The sequence below is a fragment of the Molothrus ater genome, chromosome 9 (assembly GCF_012460135.2).
Source record: "Molothrus ater isolate BHLD 08-10-18 breed brown headed cowbird chromosome 9, BPBGC_Mater_1.1, whole genome shotgun sequence".
In the NCBI taxonomy this organism is placed as follows: domain Eukaryota; kingdom Metazoa; phylum Chordata; class Aves; order Passeriformes; family Icteridae; genus Molothrus; species Molothrus ater.
In genome coordinates this window covers 6722840-6740977 of record NC_050486.2, presented here as the reverse complement: position 1 = coordinate 6740977, position 18138 = coordinate 6722840, and the positions used below count along the sequence as shown (strand labels likewise).

The 18138-nt window shown below is 42.9% G+C and overlaps 1 protein-coding gene across 4 annotated transcripts; it reads left to right on the top strand.

The window, feature by feature from the left end:
• The first annotated feature begins 238 nt into the window (after window positions 1-238).
• On the top strand, window positions 239-16663 carry ODR4 (odr-4 GPCR localization factor homolog). 4 transcript variants are annotated; one of them, XM_036388108.1, is made up of 14 exons: window positions 239-322; window positions 2335-2468; window positions 2567-2701; window positions 3069-3164; window positions 4078-4184; window positions 4905-4941; window positions 5047-5187; window positions 5743-5838; window positions 6297-6362; window positions 7652-7780; window positions 8461-8551; window positions 9509-9694; window positions 14677-14769; window positions 15425-16663. In XM_036388108.1, exons 2-14 carry the CDS (start codon window positions 2370-2372, stop codon window positions 15490-15492), a joined length of 1344 nt encoding a protein of 447 aa, XP_036244001.1. In that variant the 5' UTR covers window positions 239-322; window positions 2335-2369; the 3' UTR covers window positions 15493-16663. The 4 variants fall into 4 exon arrangements, with proteins under 4 accessions (XP_036244001.1, XP_036244002.1, XP_054371805.1 ...); XM_036388109.2 differs by lacking the exon at window positions 239-322 and adding an exon at window positions 524-544; XM_054515830.1 differs by lacking the exon at window positions 239-322 and adding an exon at window positions 819-837.
• Window positions 16664-18138: the final 1475 nt, after the last annotated feature.

Sequence of the window (18138 nt, the reverse complement as noted above, 5' to 3'; positions counted from 1 at the left end):
AGACCGCACGGCCTCGTCGCCATGACGGATAGAGGAGCTTCATCCCTGATAAATGACAGGAGCTGTCTGTGCTTCTGAGATGCCCCATGTGCCCGAGAGCTGCCGGGGAAGGGCGGCCGCTTCCGCCACTCCCAACATGGCGGAGCAGGGGGCTGTGCGCCCCCTCGCGCGCCCTTTTCCCGCGCTCCGCTCGGCATTGCAGTGCGTCATCTCCCTGCGCCGCGGCACTTAGCGATGACGTAATCGGCCACATCGGTGCTCGGCTGAGACCGGGGCGGCTGCAGAAGCTGGGGATGTGCAGGAGCTGAACCCCCCTATGCAGGTACTGATCCAGGGGATGGGCAGGTGCTGAACCCACCTATGCAGGTACTGATCCAGGGGATGGGCCGGTGCTGAACCCCCCTATGCAGGTACTGATCCATGGGGATGTGCAGGTGCTGAGCCCCCCTATGCAGGTGCTGATCCAGGGGATGGGCAGGTGCTGAGCCCCCCTATGCAGGTGCTGATCCATGGGGATGTGCAGGTGCTGAACCCCCCTATGCAGGTACTGATCCATGGGGATGGGCAGGTGCTGAACCCCCCTATGCAGGTACTGATCCATGGGGATGTGCAGGTGCTGAGCCCCCCTATGCAGGTGCTGATCCAGGGGATGGGCAGGTGCTGAACCCCCCTACGCAGGTGCTGATCCATGGGGATGTGCAGGTACTGATCCCTGGGGATGTGCAGGTGCTGAGCCCCCCTATGCAGGTGCTGATCCATGGGATGGGCAGGTGCTGAACCCCCCTATCCAGGTACTGATCCATGGGGATGGGCAGGTGCTGAACCCCCCCTATGCAGGTACTGATCCATGGGGATGTGCAGGTGCTGAGCCCCCCTATGCAGGTACTGATCCATGGGGATGGGCAGGTGCTGAACCCCCCTATGCAGGTACTGATCCATGGGGATGTGCAGGTGCTGAGCCCCCCTATGCAGGGGCTGATCCCTGGGGATGTGCAGGGGCTGATCCATGGGGAATGTGGAGGTATTGATCCCTGGGGATGTGCAGGGGCTGACCCCCCCCCCCCCCCCCCCCCCCCCCAATGCAGGTGTTGATCCCTGGGGATGTGCAGGTGCTGAGCCCCCCTATGCAGGTGCTGATCCAGGGGATGGGCAGGTGCTGAACCCCCCTATGCAGGTACTGATCCATGGGGATGTGCAGGTGCTGAGCCCCCCTATGCAGGTGCTGAGCCCCCCTATGCAGGTGCTGATCCATGGGGATGTGCAGGTGCTGATCCCTGGGTATGTGCAGGTGCTGATCCCGGCTATGGGGGCATGAGTTGAGGTGTGTGAGTACCTTCCCTGTGGAGGTTCAGGATGCTCTTTGCTTTCTCACCCTGTGCTCTCGGGCTTCAGCTTTTTAATGCTTAATTCTTTGGGAGAGCTCTCCAGGCTTCAAGGGGTTTTCAGACCCTCCCTGCAGGGAAGGAAGGGGATTCTGTTTCAGCCCCTGTGTCCTGTGTCCTGGAGGGGATGCAGAACTCCCTGTGTCCTGGGTTCTGGGGTGGATGAAAAACGCCCTGTGTCCTGGGTTGTTGCAGCCTTCTGCAAAGGCTGCTCATTGGAACATCCACAGATGGTGTGCTCTGAGTGTTTGGGAATTGGAATGGAAGTGCTGTAGTGTATGTTCAAGGACATGTGTGGAATTCAGCAAGTCACTGTGGGAATGGAACAGTGCATCCTTTAGAAGTATCATGCAGCAAGATACTTTTTCTTGAAGGCATTTCAAAATTCAAATCCTGGGTTCAGTTTTGGGCCCCTCATGACAAGAAAGATGTGGAGGGGCTCGAGCATTCCAGGGAAGGGAATGGAGATGGGAAGGGTCTGGAGCACTAGGAGGGGCTGAGGGAGCTGGGAAAGGGGCTCAGCCTGCAGAAAAGGAGGCTCAGGGGGCCCTTGTGGCTCTGCACAGCTCCTGACAGGAGGGGACAGCCGGGGGGTCGGGCTCTGCTCCCAGGAACAGGGACAGGAGGAGAGGGAACGGCCTCAGGCTGGGCCAGGGCAGGCTCAGGGTGGACTTTGGGAAAGTTTCTGTACTGAAGGGGCTGTCCATCCCTGGCACAGCTGCTCAGGGCAGGCATGGAATCCCCACCCCTGGAGGGATTTTAAAGCCATGTGGATGTAACATCTGGGGACATGGGTCAGTGGTGGCCTTGGGGGAATGAATGGTTGGACTCGATGACTTTGCAGGGTTTTTTCAATCAAACAGTTGTAAAGGATCTTTGTGTGAGACTTGTTCTCCTGTACCCATTGCAGTGTATGTACCCTCTTTCACTTAGTGCCTTGTGTGTTTTGTAGGTTGGAACTACAACAGCTCACTTAAACCTGGAGCCATGGGTAGAACGTACCTTGTCGAGGAAGGTATTGGGCAGTACCTGACAGAGCTCAGCACAAAGGTGAAGCCATATGTCACTGGCCTGTTGATAGGGCAGGTAAGTGTGGGATTGTCCTTCCATTCATTCCTGTGAACTGGGGAAACCCCTGTTCAGCAGTCTCAAGGTGTGTTTGCTTCTGTTGATGTTCTGGCAAGTGCTCCCCCCAACGGGACTATGTCATCAGGGCTGTGCGAACCCCTCCCAAGGAGCAGCAGCAGCAGGAGGAGAGCCTGGGCCCTCCCAAACTGGCATCCCTGGATGAGGAGTGGATCACCACACACGCCAGTCAGGTGAGAACTCACCCTGGGAGGTGGCAAAGGGGTGGGAGGAACAGGAGGGAAATAAGATGGACACAAAGGATCTCAGCACTTGTGTGATGTCAAAGTGACAGAGCCTTCCTAACCATGCTGGGCACAGGTGTTTTAAACCAGAAATACCCTTGATGTTTTCAGGTTTTTTGATGAAAGGACATTTGATATTACTGAAGGGAAAACACTTACAGGATGTGTTCCTGCATGGAGAGGGTCCTGTAAATGAAAACCGGTCTCCCTTAACTCATGTCTGCTCTTGGTGTCTCACCAGTGGTTTTTGATATCTCGAGATACGTGCTTTCTAGATTGCCCATCATGTTAATAAATGTTCAATTTCATTTTCAAGGTGTCCAGAATGCTCCCTGGAGGGTTGCTGGTTCTTGGTGTGTTTATGATTGCAACTCCAGAGCTGGCTAAAGATGGTCAAAATGCTCTGCGCAAGGTAAGCGGAGTTCCTGCTGGGAGGACAGCAACATCCTTGGCTCTGTGTGTGAGGAATTTCCTCTCATTGGCCTGACTAAAATACACCAGTTTTGTTGCTTTATGTCACAAGTGTTGTGCTTTGATGTGTGGGTTTGAGACTGGAACCTCAGAAATCCCTGTCCTGTGGGACACTATTTTTAACCTCCTGTTTGTAACTGCAATAGCAAATCTGAATTTCTGTTTACTGGGTTTGTCTGTATTTAGTGGATGTGGACATTCTGGCTTAGGGAAAACATCCTCAAGGTTTATATTAAGCTAAATGCATTTTTGTTACAGTATTGGGGCATCTACTGCCATATTTGGTTTCTGTTCTGAAAATGTATGTTCATTTTGTCATTTTTCTAACATAATCATGGTCAGTGATTTAAGCACGAGCGGGTTTGGCAGCCTGAGATCCAAGAGTCAGTTTTGGCAGTTCAGTGTAATTGCATCTAAGTTATGTAATGAAACTGGTAGCTGGCTAAAAAAGGTGAGCTGTGTCCAGGTGACCAGTGATTGCTGAATTAAAAATTGGGGGGGATTTGTTTTTTATAATTAGTGGCTATTTTGCACAGCTTTTCTGACCCAGCTGATAGGCAGAAAACTGTAATATATCTGTAAGGACGAAAGCATACAGGTTGGGCATGTGAATGTATGTTGCTTGATTTGGTTTATAAGGGAGCTAAATTAAAATTTAACAAGTCCCTTTCACTTTGGGGCATAGTGCCTCTGAATCCCTGTTGAATTTTCTTTTATTGTGACATTTTGGTGACATGTAAGCTGTGTTTCCTGCTCATACATTATTTTTGTATTGCTTGGACTTAAAATTTTAGCACAAGACTATTTTCCAGGAATTATAGTGCATATTTTTGCAATTTATTTTTGGTCTTTAGCTGATCTTTTCAGTGGAAAAGTCCTTGAGTAAAAGAAGGCTCTGGAAACCTACTGAAGAGGAGGTCTCAGACAGAGCAGCACTTCAAATCTGTTCTGCTACAAAAAAGTATCCTTTATGAGCAAGGTTTATTGACTGAGGCTGCTGTCCCAACCTCTTTTATCCAGTTACTGCTGAATAAATAAGAATTAGGGAGGAGGAGGCTGTTTAAGTTCAGCTAGACATGTATAAGTTGAAATAATGAAGTTTTCTGATTGGCCATGGTTAAGACTATTGACCCTCTTGTCCTTGCAAAATTTCCATCATTTCTTATGTGGTCTGTCTGTGTGACAGCATCAAATGACACCTTTCCCAGTCAGTCTTGACTTGCAGAAACTGAAAAAAAAAATCTTGAATTACTGTTTGGCTTTTTGAATTGCTGTTACCAGTGGTGCTTGCATGGAATTGGGGCAGCAGCAATCCTGTGGGATCAATGCTAGAGCTGCAGCAGAATGCAGGAGCTGTTGGTAATGACATAATACAAGGAGAGAAAGCAAGGATTTTTCTCTGAGGGGAGAGAGAGATGAGGACAAATTAAAAATTGATGCCTTGGTGCTTTTCCTGTCAATACATATTGATCTTAATTTGTTTGTAAGAGATGGCATCACTGTGGTAGTTGGGGATGATGGGCAAATGTTTTCCCATTTTTTTACACTGATGAAAGGTGAGAACTTGCTCCAGAGCATAAGTTAGCTTGACAAGGAAATTTAGTAGAGGACTAAGTTAGTTGTGGATTGTTCTTAGTTGTTCCCTTGCTTTTCACTGGGTCTTTTTCTTTAAGTAGCACAGAGTAGTTTGCCGGACCTATGATGTGCAGGACCCCAAGGTAAGCTCATCCAGCTTTTAATGCATGGCAAGTAATGCTAAACCCCAAAAAAGCCTCAATACAGTGCTTTGGGGAGATGCTTTATGGCTTTTCTTCTGCTCTCAGAGTTCAGCTAAACCAGCAGACTGGAAGTACCAGAGTGCTCTGACTGCCTCCTGGGTGGCTTTGGGCTGCACAGTAAATGTGAACATCCACATTCCACTTCTTGCTACTTCCCCCAACCATGACCTGGAGAAGAATACCAAGGTAACTCACTGCCTGCAGTGGTTCCTACATACCAGTAACCACACTCATTTCTCTGCTGAGAATTAAATAAGAAAGAGTTGAACAGTGCAGGACTGGACTAGTCAGTGGAGAATGTTTAGCAATTATTCCTCTTTTAAATGTAACTCTTCTGCTGTGCTCAATGAGAAGTTTCCTGTGTTCAAAATGATGTAATAATTGTCATGAGTATCCCAGGTAACGTCTCTGGTGCCTCACCTGGTGAAAGGTTACACCCAATTTGTTCAAGACTATGGGGTGCTTTTGCCATGAGTTGGCTTTCAATGGGCTGCAGCCCTCTCTGCAACCCCCAAATCCCTGGGGTGGCACTTCACTATTTTGCAATGCTTGTTTCTTAATTTGTTCTGAATGTGATCCATTTAAGATTTGCCTTTGGGAAAACACAGGTTTTTCACTTTAAAACTCTTGTCAAATTATTAAAACACATACTTCTATAAGTTTCAGCATGGAACTGTCCAGCCCTTCAGTGAAATTCTTTCTCTTTCTTGTGGTTATTTTGTGTTTTCATTTGTTTTAAAGAATGGGTTAAACCGATGGTCAAAGCAGATAGAAGACAGTGTTTTTCTGATCAATGGCCAAGTTAAAGATGAGGATACAGAACTGCTGGAAGGGCAGGTGAGTACCAAACAAGGAGGAATTGAGCTCTAAGAGATGCATGGTTGGATCCTCTGTGTGACAAAGCATTGAATGAGACATCTCCTGTGCAGTGTTTGTTGGTCTGATTGGCTGTTCCAGGTAACCAACACACAGAGCTGCCATTCCTGCAGCTTGCCTCTCCCTCCTGGGCAGTGTGAATGCAGTAATTATGTGTGAAATGACTGAAATGTTTCTGTTAAAGAGTGAGGTGTGAATGTGGGTGATGACATTTCAAAGACCTACTTCAGTCACCTCGTTGATTGATTCATTCATCTCTCCTTTTAGTTTTGTAGTTCTATTCTCTTGGTTGGTTTCTAAGTGCTATTTTTCCCTCTCAAAGTCTATAAACTAGGGAACACTCTATGCCACGGTGAGGAGACTGCTTCAGGCACTTTTTTTTTCCTGTTTCATGACACAAAGAATTTTTTTCCCCTCAGAAAAAGTTCAGAGGAAATACTCAGCCCAGCACTCAGATTTCTGATGTCAAGGTTCTGACACAGCTGGTAAGTTTTTAGTGGTTTGCAAAGTATAAGCTTGCCTTTCAATTATAAAATAGAGCAAAAAATAGAATAACAAGGTTCTGAATTATTGTCTAGAAATCTTGCTCACTTATTCCTAAAACTTTCCCCCCACCCCCGGATATTGAATATGAAACTGATTGTTAACAGATTTTGTGCCTTTAGAAATTCTTGTGGTGAGATAACCATGTTGTCCATGAATTGCATAGCTGAAAGACTGGAAAACAGGCTCTGGAAAAGAAGTGCTGTGACTAATTCCTTTGGTAGTAGGATACCTGTAGGTACCTGTGTACATTGATTTGAAGTGACTTTGTATCTGAAGTTCAGAGTCACCCCCACACTTCAGTCAGTGCACAGCTTGCCCTGGCTAGCTTGGACATTCATTTGGATGCTTTTGTCAGAAGCTCAGCTGCCAGCTCTGGATTAAGGCGTAGATCCCGTGAGTTGAATCATCATCTGGAGCTGCTGGATCTATGTCAGGAGCTTCCTCCCTACCTGAGTTGTGAAGAAATGTGAATTGAGTGCCCCAGTTTAGGTCCTGAAGTCCAGATGTGTCCAGGCCTTGTTTCATAGCCTTCTGTATTTTGTCAGGTGGTTCCTGGATTCTCAAAGTTATGTTCTGCAAAACTAGAAGTGTTTCCAATGCCATTTTAAAGTCTCCATGAGTATCTCAGCTTCTTTTGTTGTTAGTGTCTATTGTATTGAGGTTAATTGCTGCAGGGACAGGAAAACTCTCTTTGGCAGAAGTGGTTTGTGCAGTTGGTGAGGAAGTTGTGCACCCCAGTGTTTCCAGGTGTTGTCCTGGAGTGCTTCATGCTCACACTCGTTGTTGTGGTAATTAGGGAGAGCATTTCTAGGCAACAGTTTGATGCAGCTCTCAGTGTGACCACGTGTATAATTTGGTACTGACTGATGGGATGACTCCCAGCACACCCTGGGTTACACTGATTATAGCAAACATGAAAACGTCATTGTTTTAAAAAAGCCTGTAAAAGACTTAACAGTTGCAATGCTGTTATTTGCCACAAGCCTGGAAAGTTTTAAGATCTCCTAGACACAAGTGTTTGAAACACCTGGAGAGATAAACAGATTTTCCATAATAGAAAAGAGAAGAAGAACCAAATGCATAACTAAAAATAAAATAAAAATAAAATTAGTTCTACATGATGAGGGAAACAGCTTGTGTGTGAGCACCTGCTGTTGGTTTGCTGATTCTGGTTTTAGAGACTGTGCTGCAAAGGCCTGGGATAAAGGTGGATGTGTTTGTCCCTCAGTGCCAGGGTGCCAGCCCCAGGTCCACGGCGACAGTGCAGGTGTGCAGTGGCTCCATCAACCTGCGGGGAGCTGTGAAATGCAGAGCCTACATCCACAGCAACAAGCCCAAGGTTAAAGAGGCCATTCAGGTACTGAGCAGGGTCTTGGTCCATCAGGGACCATTCTCCTGGAACACGTGGGACTTGGCATACTGGTTTTCCTTTGCCAGAATGGTCTAAACTGGGGTCAAAGTTATTTTAGAAACCATCCGTGTGGGGTTAGTTGGTTTTTCTCTTCTAGAGGAATATGTGTGCTGTGGGTAAGGCTGGGCTCTGGGGAGTCTTTGGATAAATTATCAAAGGGATTAGGCTTGAAGAATTCTCTGTAAGAAAGGTTGAAAACTATATTTTTATATTTTTGTATTTGTAGAGGTAAAATTCAGATTTACTTGCTCAGTAATTTATTTTTTCCCCTCACTGAGTCATTGCCTCGTGATTATTTTTGTTTGGTTTTACTGGTAAATATCTAGAAGTTGTCAGTTCTTATCCTAGCAATCCTAAAACTTTCCTCAGCTTTTCATTTTTGTTTTGTGGTTTTCCTTCTTGATACCAAGTCTTTTAATGTTAGCTTTTCTTTATTAATCAATTCTTATTTATTAGTTTGAAAATTCACACTAGTTTTTATTTTCTGGGAAAAAAAACTATTCTTTCATCATGGGTTTAATGTATGGGGTTTCTTTGGTTATTTCTTCCTGGTTAAAAGCTTTGCAAATAGTTTTGATTTTGCAAATGGATTTGATATTCCTGATGATTTCACTGTGTCCTTGCAGGCTTTGAAAAGAGACATAATAAACACATTGAGTGATCGGTGTGAAATACTGTTTGAAGATCTGATTTTAAATGAAGGACCTCAGAAAAAAAGTAAGAAAAAAACCCAAACCAACAAACAAACAAAAAACCCAAAGCCACTAGCTTGTATTTGCAGTGAATTTTGGTGGTTGTAGAAAATTCTGTTACAGTGAAGTTCCAGTATGGTTAGAGCAGAATAAAAAGGAAAAGGTATAATTGCTGCTTGTCAGCCTTGACTTTTTCTTAAATCTGGAAATTTTTTGTCGAGTTTATGTCCTTTGGCATCACAGTTCCTGTGACCACAAAATGCAATCCCAGCTTCTTCCTCACCGATCAGAAATTTTGTGATTTTTCAAACTTCTGTAGTTGAAACTTTTGCCTCTGAAGTTCCAACTGTACCTTGCACACTTTAAATTTTTATTTCTATTTTTAAATCTATGTATGGTGTTCCTATTAAAATTGATGTGTGTTAAAACTTGATAGAGGCCAGATCTTTGGGCTCATGCTGGGACTCTTAAATTTCTTTGAGTCAGTGCAGTGGTGTTGTTGTCTTAAACCAAAAAGGAGTTAATTGACAAATCAATGGGAGTGTCTTGGGCAGAAGGAGCCTTTTCCATCGCACGTAGTTCTGAGTCCCCTCTCTAGGTGGCAGCCGAGCTTTGTGGCTCTGAGTGTGACACCTCTGCAGTCCTGAGTGCTGCTGAAATCCGGCTCCTCGGGGAGCTCTTACCTGCAGCCTCTCCCAGAGCCCTCCTGCAAGTCATTCTGAACAGGAGAAAAGCTCTGCTTGGCGTTTTATGGTCTGTTTGGAGCTGCCCTGGCTATTTCTGGAGAGACTAATAATGTAAGGACATAAATCCATAGAATAGCAGCCCACTAAGCCAGGCATGTCTGAAAGCAGGGTTTTACACAGAGACCTTGAGCTCTTCTTTTGCAATGACTTTATCTTATGCTCAGAGATTATGGAGGGATCTTATCATAACTGTCAAGGCTTTTATTGGGATGGTATTTCTCCCTCTTTCCTTTTAGATTTTGGGAGGGAATATCATGTCTTGCCTCAGAGACTGTTTGTCCCAGTGGCTGGATCCAGTGTGATGCTCAGTGATTATAAGTTTGGTGATGAGGCTGCTGGAGAAATCCAGGAACGTTTTGTGGAGATGTTGGATCAGCCTGTGCAAGCTGAAGATATGCACATAGCTGAGGACATTAGCACAGGTAAATATCTGGGAGCCAGGGCAGGCTGGCTCAGGGGCTAGGAAATGCTGATTAATGGCATAGGCCAGTTTATCCAGATATGAATAAAGTCAAATTACTTCCTATGCAGCTCTACGGACTTATAGCAATTCATTTCAGCTTTAATATATTGTGGAAAATGATCCTAACAGTTTGTGTTTTTTGGAACAGACTTTGTCCTCTCAAATATTTTGGTTTTTCAGTGCAGCCATGACTGCAGCCCATGAGCTGCTGTAGAAACATGAAGAAATGGTTAACCAAGGTTTGTATGTGCCATTGTGCCCATGAATTACAGGGAATCCTTTATTGATAAATAAACTCTTAAAAAACACGCTGCAAAGCTTTATTTTTTACATGAATATATATATTTACACTTCCAGTAGTTAATCTTTTTAGGGGTAAGTAGTTTTGAGACAAGTTAGAATAAGTTGAGTGATTTAGTCAAATCTATTGCTTTTTCACTACAGAATTAAAAACACTTTAAAAATTCTTCTAGCAAAACATTAATGTAGTCTAATGTATCTTTCAAGAAGTTTTCGTGCTAAACCTGATTTTTTAAAAAAAGCCAAATACCTTCCTTTATTCAGAGTGTTTTAATTTATGTACCAAATGCAGTGCCCAAACCTGAAGATTTGTGGTTCACCCAGAATGAAAACAAAGTTGAGAGTGCTTTTCATTTTCTGCTGAATATCTTACAAATTTGTGGTCTGATTATGAGACTGCTATATTTCGTTTAATACAGATATTTTGACATAATCCAGTTACTGGATTCATCTTTCTGAATATTTCTGGTCTATATAATTTCCTTTAGGGTTTTCTCCCTTGCAATGTTGATTTCAATGTAGATTTCAAATATGACATTGAAATGCACCTAAGAACATTTCCTGTGGTCTTATGGAAGACATTTTGCTCCCCTTTCCCCCCCCCCAACATGCATATGAGCTGCAGGTTCCAGTTTTACAATTTAAATAAACAAAAAGTCCAACACTAATTCTCACATTAAAACTATGAACACTTTTTGATGTTGGTATTTAGGGACAAAAACGTAGGGGCAATGTAACCATGACTTGCTGTGCAAGGTAAACTGTGAGTACTGATATTCACCTTGACTTGCATGCTAACTTGAAGGGGGTTTTGAGTTTCCTAATTTCAGAGTTAACCATAAATTCTTGTCTTTCTAAATGAATCAGCTCCCCCAGGCTTTAACTAGACCTGTTAGCTGTTAACTGACTCATCCTTTTGAAGAGTAAGAGGTGTACAGGAACCTCAAGGAAAACAGGAAAGACAATAAAAATCTCTCTGGCATTATTAGAGTAACTTTAATACTCTTAAAACTAATTACTACTGAGCTTTAAGGAATCAGTATAGCTTAGAGAAGCAAATGAGTATTGTTGTAGCAGTGGAGAGAGGTGTGGGAGGAGAGAGGTGATGATTCAGTTCAGCTTTATTGCTTATGTAAGGCTGTGTGAGCTGCAGGTAGGAAGGAAACACCTTTCTACTCACAGCAGGGCATCCCAAAGATTAATGCCAACAATAGGTGTGAAGTGATGGCACAAAAGATGCTTGGGTGTTCTTGTAGTCTTCTGCTTGTAGAGTTAACTGGGGGGGATTTATATTCCTTTTCTTTGAAAGAAAAGCAAATTAAAGTAGGTGTGTATTTTCTTTAAGAAGAAAACCCCAAAGCCACAAATTGAAATAAGTGCATAGAAGAGGAGAGGAAAAAACGTGCCAGGGGATTTTGGGAAAGCTTGGCCTTGTCCTGGTGACCACCATAAGGTTTGTCCATGGAATGGGCTCTGTTAATTGCAGTGGTATCAATAATGCTGACAGCACAGCACTCTTCATTCTGATAATTAAAGTTGAGGCATCTATCACTTGTAGTTTATTAAAATCACAAGTTATTTATACACTTTTATCATACCAGGAAGGTCATTTTAGAAAGAGTCCTGTTAAATGCATACAAAGTGTTCTGCATTCTAAAAAAATCCCCCATTAATTATGGGATTTGATTTTTATTGTTGCTTTGGTATGAAATGTCCGAGCATTGCTGTGAACATGTTTTTTTGTTGTAATGAGAGTTTGTGGTTTTTCTTGTGCAAAGGCTTTTCCAGTGCATCATTTTGGCTTGGGAAGCATGTGCTGTTTCTCTAAGCTTAGCTCTAACTTTGTTAATAATGGCCACTACTCAGTAATTGGTTTGTAGGGAACTTTGTCATCAGCCTTTCTGTTTGTGTCACAGTTCCTGTGGTCTGAGGCACCCTCCTCAAATTAACTGGAAATGCTGTTCATACTGAGGTTCTGGGGAAAGTTTACTGATAAAAAGAATTCTCTAAAATTCAAGAACACGAGCAGGCTTTTGAAATTATCTGGGGTTTTTTTTCTCTTTAAAATATGCACTTTAGAAGAAGAGGATCTAATCAGTATAGGCAAAATATTTATTTTTTAAGCAACTTTTACTCAAAATGTGAATTTTTGAGGTCAGTTTTATGTGTTTACTGAACCTGGGGCTCTCCTGCTGTCTCCTGCAGTTTGTCTCTTGACTCCATGTACAGATCTCCAGTAGGGACACCACTGGGTCATGCTTTAAAATTGCTGTGTGGAAAATAGAAAGTAAACCCCCAGCTATTTATAAGTGAAAGACTTAAATAGCCCTAACACTGTAATTTCAAGGTATTCAGGGCTCTAATACAGGCAACTGAAAGCTCTACATTTCTGATTGGCTTTACTAAATCCCTGCTCCTCCTTGGTGCAGGGGGTGGGCTGTTAAATACCCTGAGTGGATAGACAGAAATAAGATTTCAGCAGTGATAATCACTTCCCTGTCTTGGTTAGGAAACTGAAGAATTAAGGATTCATCTAATTGGTACTAGAAGACATCTGCTATGAAAACTGTTTTGTGTGATTTTGCTGCTCTACATGCAAACCTTCCAGAATGTGATGGTATAAAGGCCTGTGGTAGCTAAATACCTCAAGGGTGGTTCTTTTTTCTTTTTCCCTTTGTCTTCTTTTTTTTTTCCAGGCAAGGAATGTGGAGCTGCCTTGATGTGCAGCTTCCAAAGGTCCCCTCAGCACAGGGAGGCACAAAAAAACCATATATTAGAGGGCACAGACCATCCTACCTGCTCATCAAATATACAGCAGAAAGGAACCTGCTGGAGCTAGACTCCAGAGGTGGCCCAAAAAATGCAGTCAGATTGTCCCAAAGTGGGATGTTTCACAGAATTCAAACCTCTGGACAGAAGTTCTCTTACTGTGCTAGTTAAAGATACCTACTGAAAACCTATATTGCAACAATTAATAACTCCTCTACTCTAGCTGTAGATTTCTGCTCATTTTAGGCAGCTGAGGGAGTGTTTTTCTTGGCACAAAGAAAATAATGATCTAGCCACACCCTTATTTAGGGATATTTAATAATTTCTCTTCAAAAAACACACTTTGCACTGAAATATTGTTATCTTGATACATGGATGTGCTGCTTGCAGAGAGCTCTCCAAGCAATGTCTGTATACCTGTGTATCTCACTGTCCTGTTGAGTTCCATATCAGGCAGTGATTTCTCTGCTGCTGTACATCCTGTACCAATGCAGTGGGTTTAGGGATAAAAACCCTAAAGACAGGTTTTAAAAGCTACTTTGGGTGTTTTTGTGTAACAAGTATTGTGCAAGCTTGATTTAAGGATATTTTGAAGACAATTATCCACATGAGTCAACAGAAACAACCTTTCTGATCATCTAGATTATCCATTTCCACCATAGGTAATGACAGAGAAAGTACTTTGTTTGCATATGAATCACACAGAGGATGTGCCTTATTACTCAAGCATGTAATTTATGATTTATTGCTGATGGTCAACCCCTCTGTGGAAATGGAGATCTGTTTTATTCAGATCCGTGTCCCATGGCCTTCCAAACCCTGATATCTGGTTCTGCTGGGGGTTCCCTTGTCTCCAGAACAGTCTGTTAGGCTCCTTCTCTTATCTGAGCCTGCTTGTCTCATTCTTCCCAGACACATCCAGCTCCCACTGCCATGACAAACACTTTGTCTTTCTGTTTGCTTGTGCAGAAGGTGCCTGTGGTTGTAGATTCTGAACTGTAATCCAAATTTTTTGGCAAGTTTTAGCAAACTCCTGAAAATGGGAATGCCTAAAAATGATGGCCCACGACCATCCCGCAGCCTTGTCACTGTGGGCTGTATGGTGTGTTCCATGCTGGCTCAAACAAGTTGGGCTGAAGGACTGGAGATTAATCCCCTTCTTTCTCTCCTGCCCCTCTAACAAGCTGGATATAGCCAAGGGATTAGGGAGATCTTTGCAAAGGAAATAGATACAGGCTTGAGTCCCATCCGCCTGGAAATAGACTCAAGCTCTCTCACATCCTGGCTGGGCAGACGAAGGATTTAGTAATTCTTCCAAAGAGGAATGAGTCCTCCATGCCTGCTGTGAAAGGGAATTTTTAGGGGATCTTCAAAAAGAAATTTCTGTGGCTGGAAAAAATGAAAAAAATGCATCTCTGGCTGTTGGGTAGGGAAGTGCTGCTGGGCTCATCCTCTCTGGTGTGGGATTTGCATGTACCCTGAACTGGGGACAGATGGCTCTGGAGGGGAGCTTTGCTCTTGGAAGGTGCTCAATGGTACATTTTGGTGGTTCCCTCTCACGTAGTCAAATTCTCCCCAGGCTATGCAAAGAGGGTTGGGAATTTTACTCTGGAAGCAGGGTGGGGAAAATGAGTTTTGGAAGAGGAGCTCCTCCTGAAATGTATTTTGTCTCTTTAATTTTACCCTTCCAGCCATACAGCATAGTTTAGCACTGTGCTATTGCTGTTGTACCACTTCTACTGCAATAAACTGGTTTTTTTTTCTACCATAAATACACTTTATAAAGTTGATGTGAAGTTCTTGGCCTTTTGTGTTAATTCACTGTAAAAGACAACTGTTAATTTTCCCCTTCTTCCCTTGATTTCCATGCAGTTGATATTTGCCCAGTGACTGACAGCCCGAGTGACACACCACAGGCACAGCTGACAAAAGCAACATTGCTGTTGAAGCTTCAACAAAATATGGGTATGTTCCTTCTAGATTTTTGCTATGGCACTCCAGAAGCTGCAGTGGCTCCTTTCAGGACTGTTAGCTCCCACAGCATCCTAATTGTCAGCTCAGGAATTCAGGGAACACCAGCCACAGAACTTGCCATTGCAACTTCTCCATGGTGCTGCCTCATCCAGCTCTCAGAGATTTGTCTGCACTTAGTAGAGCTCTCTTTGCTGTGGGGCTGCTTGTATTGAAATAGTTACACTTTACTCAACAAAGCAGTTACTTCTGGATTCTATTAATTGTTAGAAATAGAATATAGTAACTGGAAGATTAAATAGGAGCAGTAAATATGTAAATATGTGTTTGCTTTGAATGTAAAAATGTTTTCCCTTTCATCATCACTGAGGGTTTTCTGTGTGTCTCCTCAGTTGCATCAGTAATGAGCATGCTAATAAAAGTAGTTGTTGGGGTCACTCTTTTTGGGGTAGCTCTTTTTGTTTCTCCTTGTGCTCATTCCCCGACCCACCCTCCCCTCCCTGCCTGCTGCTGCCTGTGCTGCCCTTCCCTCACTGCCTGTGGATTTAGGGCTGGTTGTGGTGTCCTTCCCTCACTGCCTGTGTTCTCTCTGGATTTAGGGCTGGTTGTTCTGCCCTTCCCTCACTGCCTGTGTTCTCTCTGCATTTAGGGTTGGTCGTGGCAGCCGCTGTCGCAGTCCTGGCGTCGATTTTCTCCTTCAACTACTTCAGTGATTGATCTCCAGTGATTAAACTCCAGCCACCACAGCTCCTGGGAAATGTTGGCCATTCAGAAGATGGAAATAACTGGGGTTGATATATTAGTAATTAAGAATTGTTGTATTAATCTCCCCAGGTAGATGTGCAATGTAAACTGTAATACTGTAAAATGTAATTCAGTTACCTTGTTCCATCATACACTTCCTAAATTAAATAGAATTATGCACTTAGAAAATCAAGTAGAGGGTGAATCAGGTTTACAAGAAACTAACCCTGTCTCTCTGTGTAAATAAATGATAATATTATTTTCTGGAGAGGCCCCTTAAACAAATACAGAACCTTAATTTTCTTCCTCCTGGCTCCTTTAATGTAAAATGCTACTCCTGGTGTTTCTCAGGGTATTGGTAAAACCTGTATAATGACCTGGTATGATAATTCCTGCTTTAAGGGTTCCTGTGCTAAGAGAAATCTTATTTTATTACAGTTAATTGGGGGAAAATTAGTTTTAGTAAAGCCAGCATTTCACCATAGTCATTGTTTTAGATAATACTGGCTAGCTAGCATAAAATGTATACAAATAGTTTCTAAAAGTTTCAAGACTAGACCAAGGCAGCCTGTAAATAGCTTGGTTCAAGACTGGAGATCTCAGAAACCAATGAAATGCATGGCATTGCTGAGCTGTGTGTATGCTGCTGCCTTTGACTCAGTGCCTCCTGATGAGGGTTTCTCTGCCCAGCTCCAATACAATCATTGCTATCTTGGAATTTTAACTATTTCAGCAACAGTTACACCTAGGCAGGCCTTGTGGGTTATCATGTAGGTACAGGCAAATTATCAAAATTACTGCTAATCAGGATTTTTAGATTATAAACAGAGAGCTTTCTATGATGAGAGATTCTCCTGGGGATGTTGGCCAGTTACATGTTTACTTGACATGAGGAAGGTGGACAGAGGGAATGAACTCTAGTAAGGCTAATAAAGACAATTTGTATATGAAATGTGATGTTTCCTTGGACCTGAGCTGCAACAGAAAAGAATTAACAGCATTTTAATCCCAATGCAAATTTCCTTTTTTGTTTGAAAGCAATGGAACACAAAGAAAAAAAATAAACCCTTTGGTTCTAAAGCATAATCAAGTATGTACTGGGATACCTTTAATAAAGGCAACTCTGAGAAAGGTGTGTTGACTACTGCTGCCTCACTTGTGTATTCTGTTTTTGCATGTTTGGAAAAAAGAGCTTTTTGAAAGACAGCGTTGACCTTCTGTGCTCAGCATTGCTCAAGTGGGCCCTCCTGGAGGAGGGTGGTGAGTCCTGTAATGGAGGCACTGGGTTCAGCTGTTGTGGGTTCTATAATTGCTTTTTATTCTGTGCCAGTCAGTGGAATCAACAGGCAGGAATCAGGAGGTGGGATGACATCCAGGGGAGGCTGAGGGTTATCCAGAAAATGGAGTAATTTTGTAATGTGATGGTTGGTTTAAAAATTGCTCTGCTACAGTCCCTGTTAGAAGGAGGAACAGGGCTGAAACTAGAAGAAAGGCACTGTCTTTTGTCTCTTTTCTTTTTTTCTTTAAGGAGAACAGGGTGTGCTTTTGAAGGTAAAATACAAAATGATTGATTATTCTTTAGTTGCCTGTAACACAAAATGCAGCCATAAAAGTGAAGTACAGCATCTCTGACACCAGAGAAGATAATTGTCCTGAAACACTCTTTCTGTAGTTGTTCTTGTTTAGTACTTGTGGTGTCAAAAATAGAGCTTGTTGGCATGTATTATTCCAGGGATCCCCTTGCAAAGAACTCTTCCTCTTTTTTCTTCCTCTCTTAACATTTGCTAAGCTTATTCAGTGCTTAGTAAATGATCCTTTTCTTTGTGGTCATGGTCAAATTAATCCTTCAGTTTAGGACTAACTCAGTAGCAGGGATCACATTTTCCAGCTTGGGCTTGGAGGAAGGCAAAGAAAGTTGCTCTGGTGGAGATTCCAGGTATAATATAAGAGACAGTTAAAGTACCATCTGTGCAATAATAAATTAATCAACCCTGTCAAAGAAGAAATGAGTAATTTGACTTGTACCTACAGATTGAGCCTTCCAGTCATCCTGCCATGAGGAAATTGTGGATGTAGAAGAAAGCAGGTTCTCACTTGTCTAAGAATTACAGGACTAACCAAGAGGGGATTTTATTGTCCCATCCTTTTATGTACCATTTTGCACTGTTGATAGTGTAAGATAATGAGGGTTTAGGATAAATTAAAATGTGTGTGTAAGAGGAAAGGAAAACACCCTTTTAAAAATCTGTTTCCTGACTACTGCATAACTCTAGCTCAGGTTTCATTGTAGGTTTTTCCTACCTGTATAATACTCCAAAGCTTTCAGTCTGAGAAGACTCCACTGTGACTGATACTGAGCTTTGTTAACTTATGTCCATGATTGCAGATACATAATTTATTTTAGTATGTAAGAGTTCAGAGGAATGATTTGGACTTCCACATCTGAAAATCAGGCTCTTCTAAGTATAGTTCTAAAATTTATAGTACAAAATAGTTTTCCAGAATCATTTATTTTCTGTGCCATGGGGTTTTAAAATGTGGTTTAAAAAGCCTCAGTGGTCTTGGTCACTTGGTCTTGGAGGTTTATAATTCCTCACATCTGAGGGCAGCATTTGGTGT

Bases quoted from the DNA above. Each gene is read 5' to 3' on its own strand.
- ODR4 (XM_036388108.1), top strand. From the start codon at position 2,370: ATGGGTAGAACGTACCTTGTCGAGGAAGGTATTGGGCAGTACCTGACA. The intron at 5,839-6,296 runs GTGAGTACCAAA...TTTTCCCCTCAG, and splicing joins CAGAACTGCTGGAAGGGCAG to AAAAAGTTCAGAGGAAATAC. The intron at 7,781-8,460 runs GTACTGAGCAGG...GTGTCCTTGCAG, and splicing joins AGGTTAAAGAGGCCATTCAG to GCTTTGAAAAGAGACATAAT.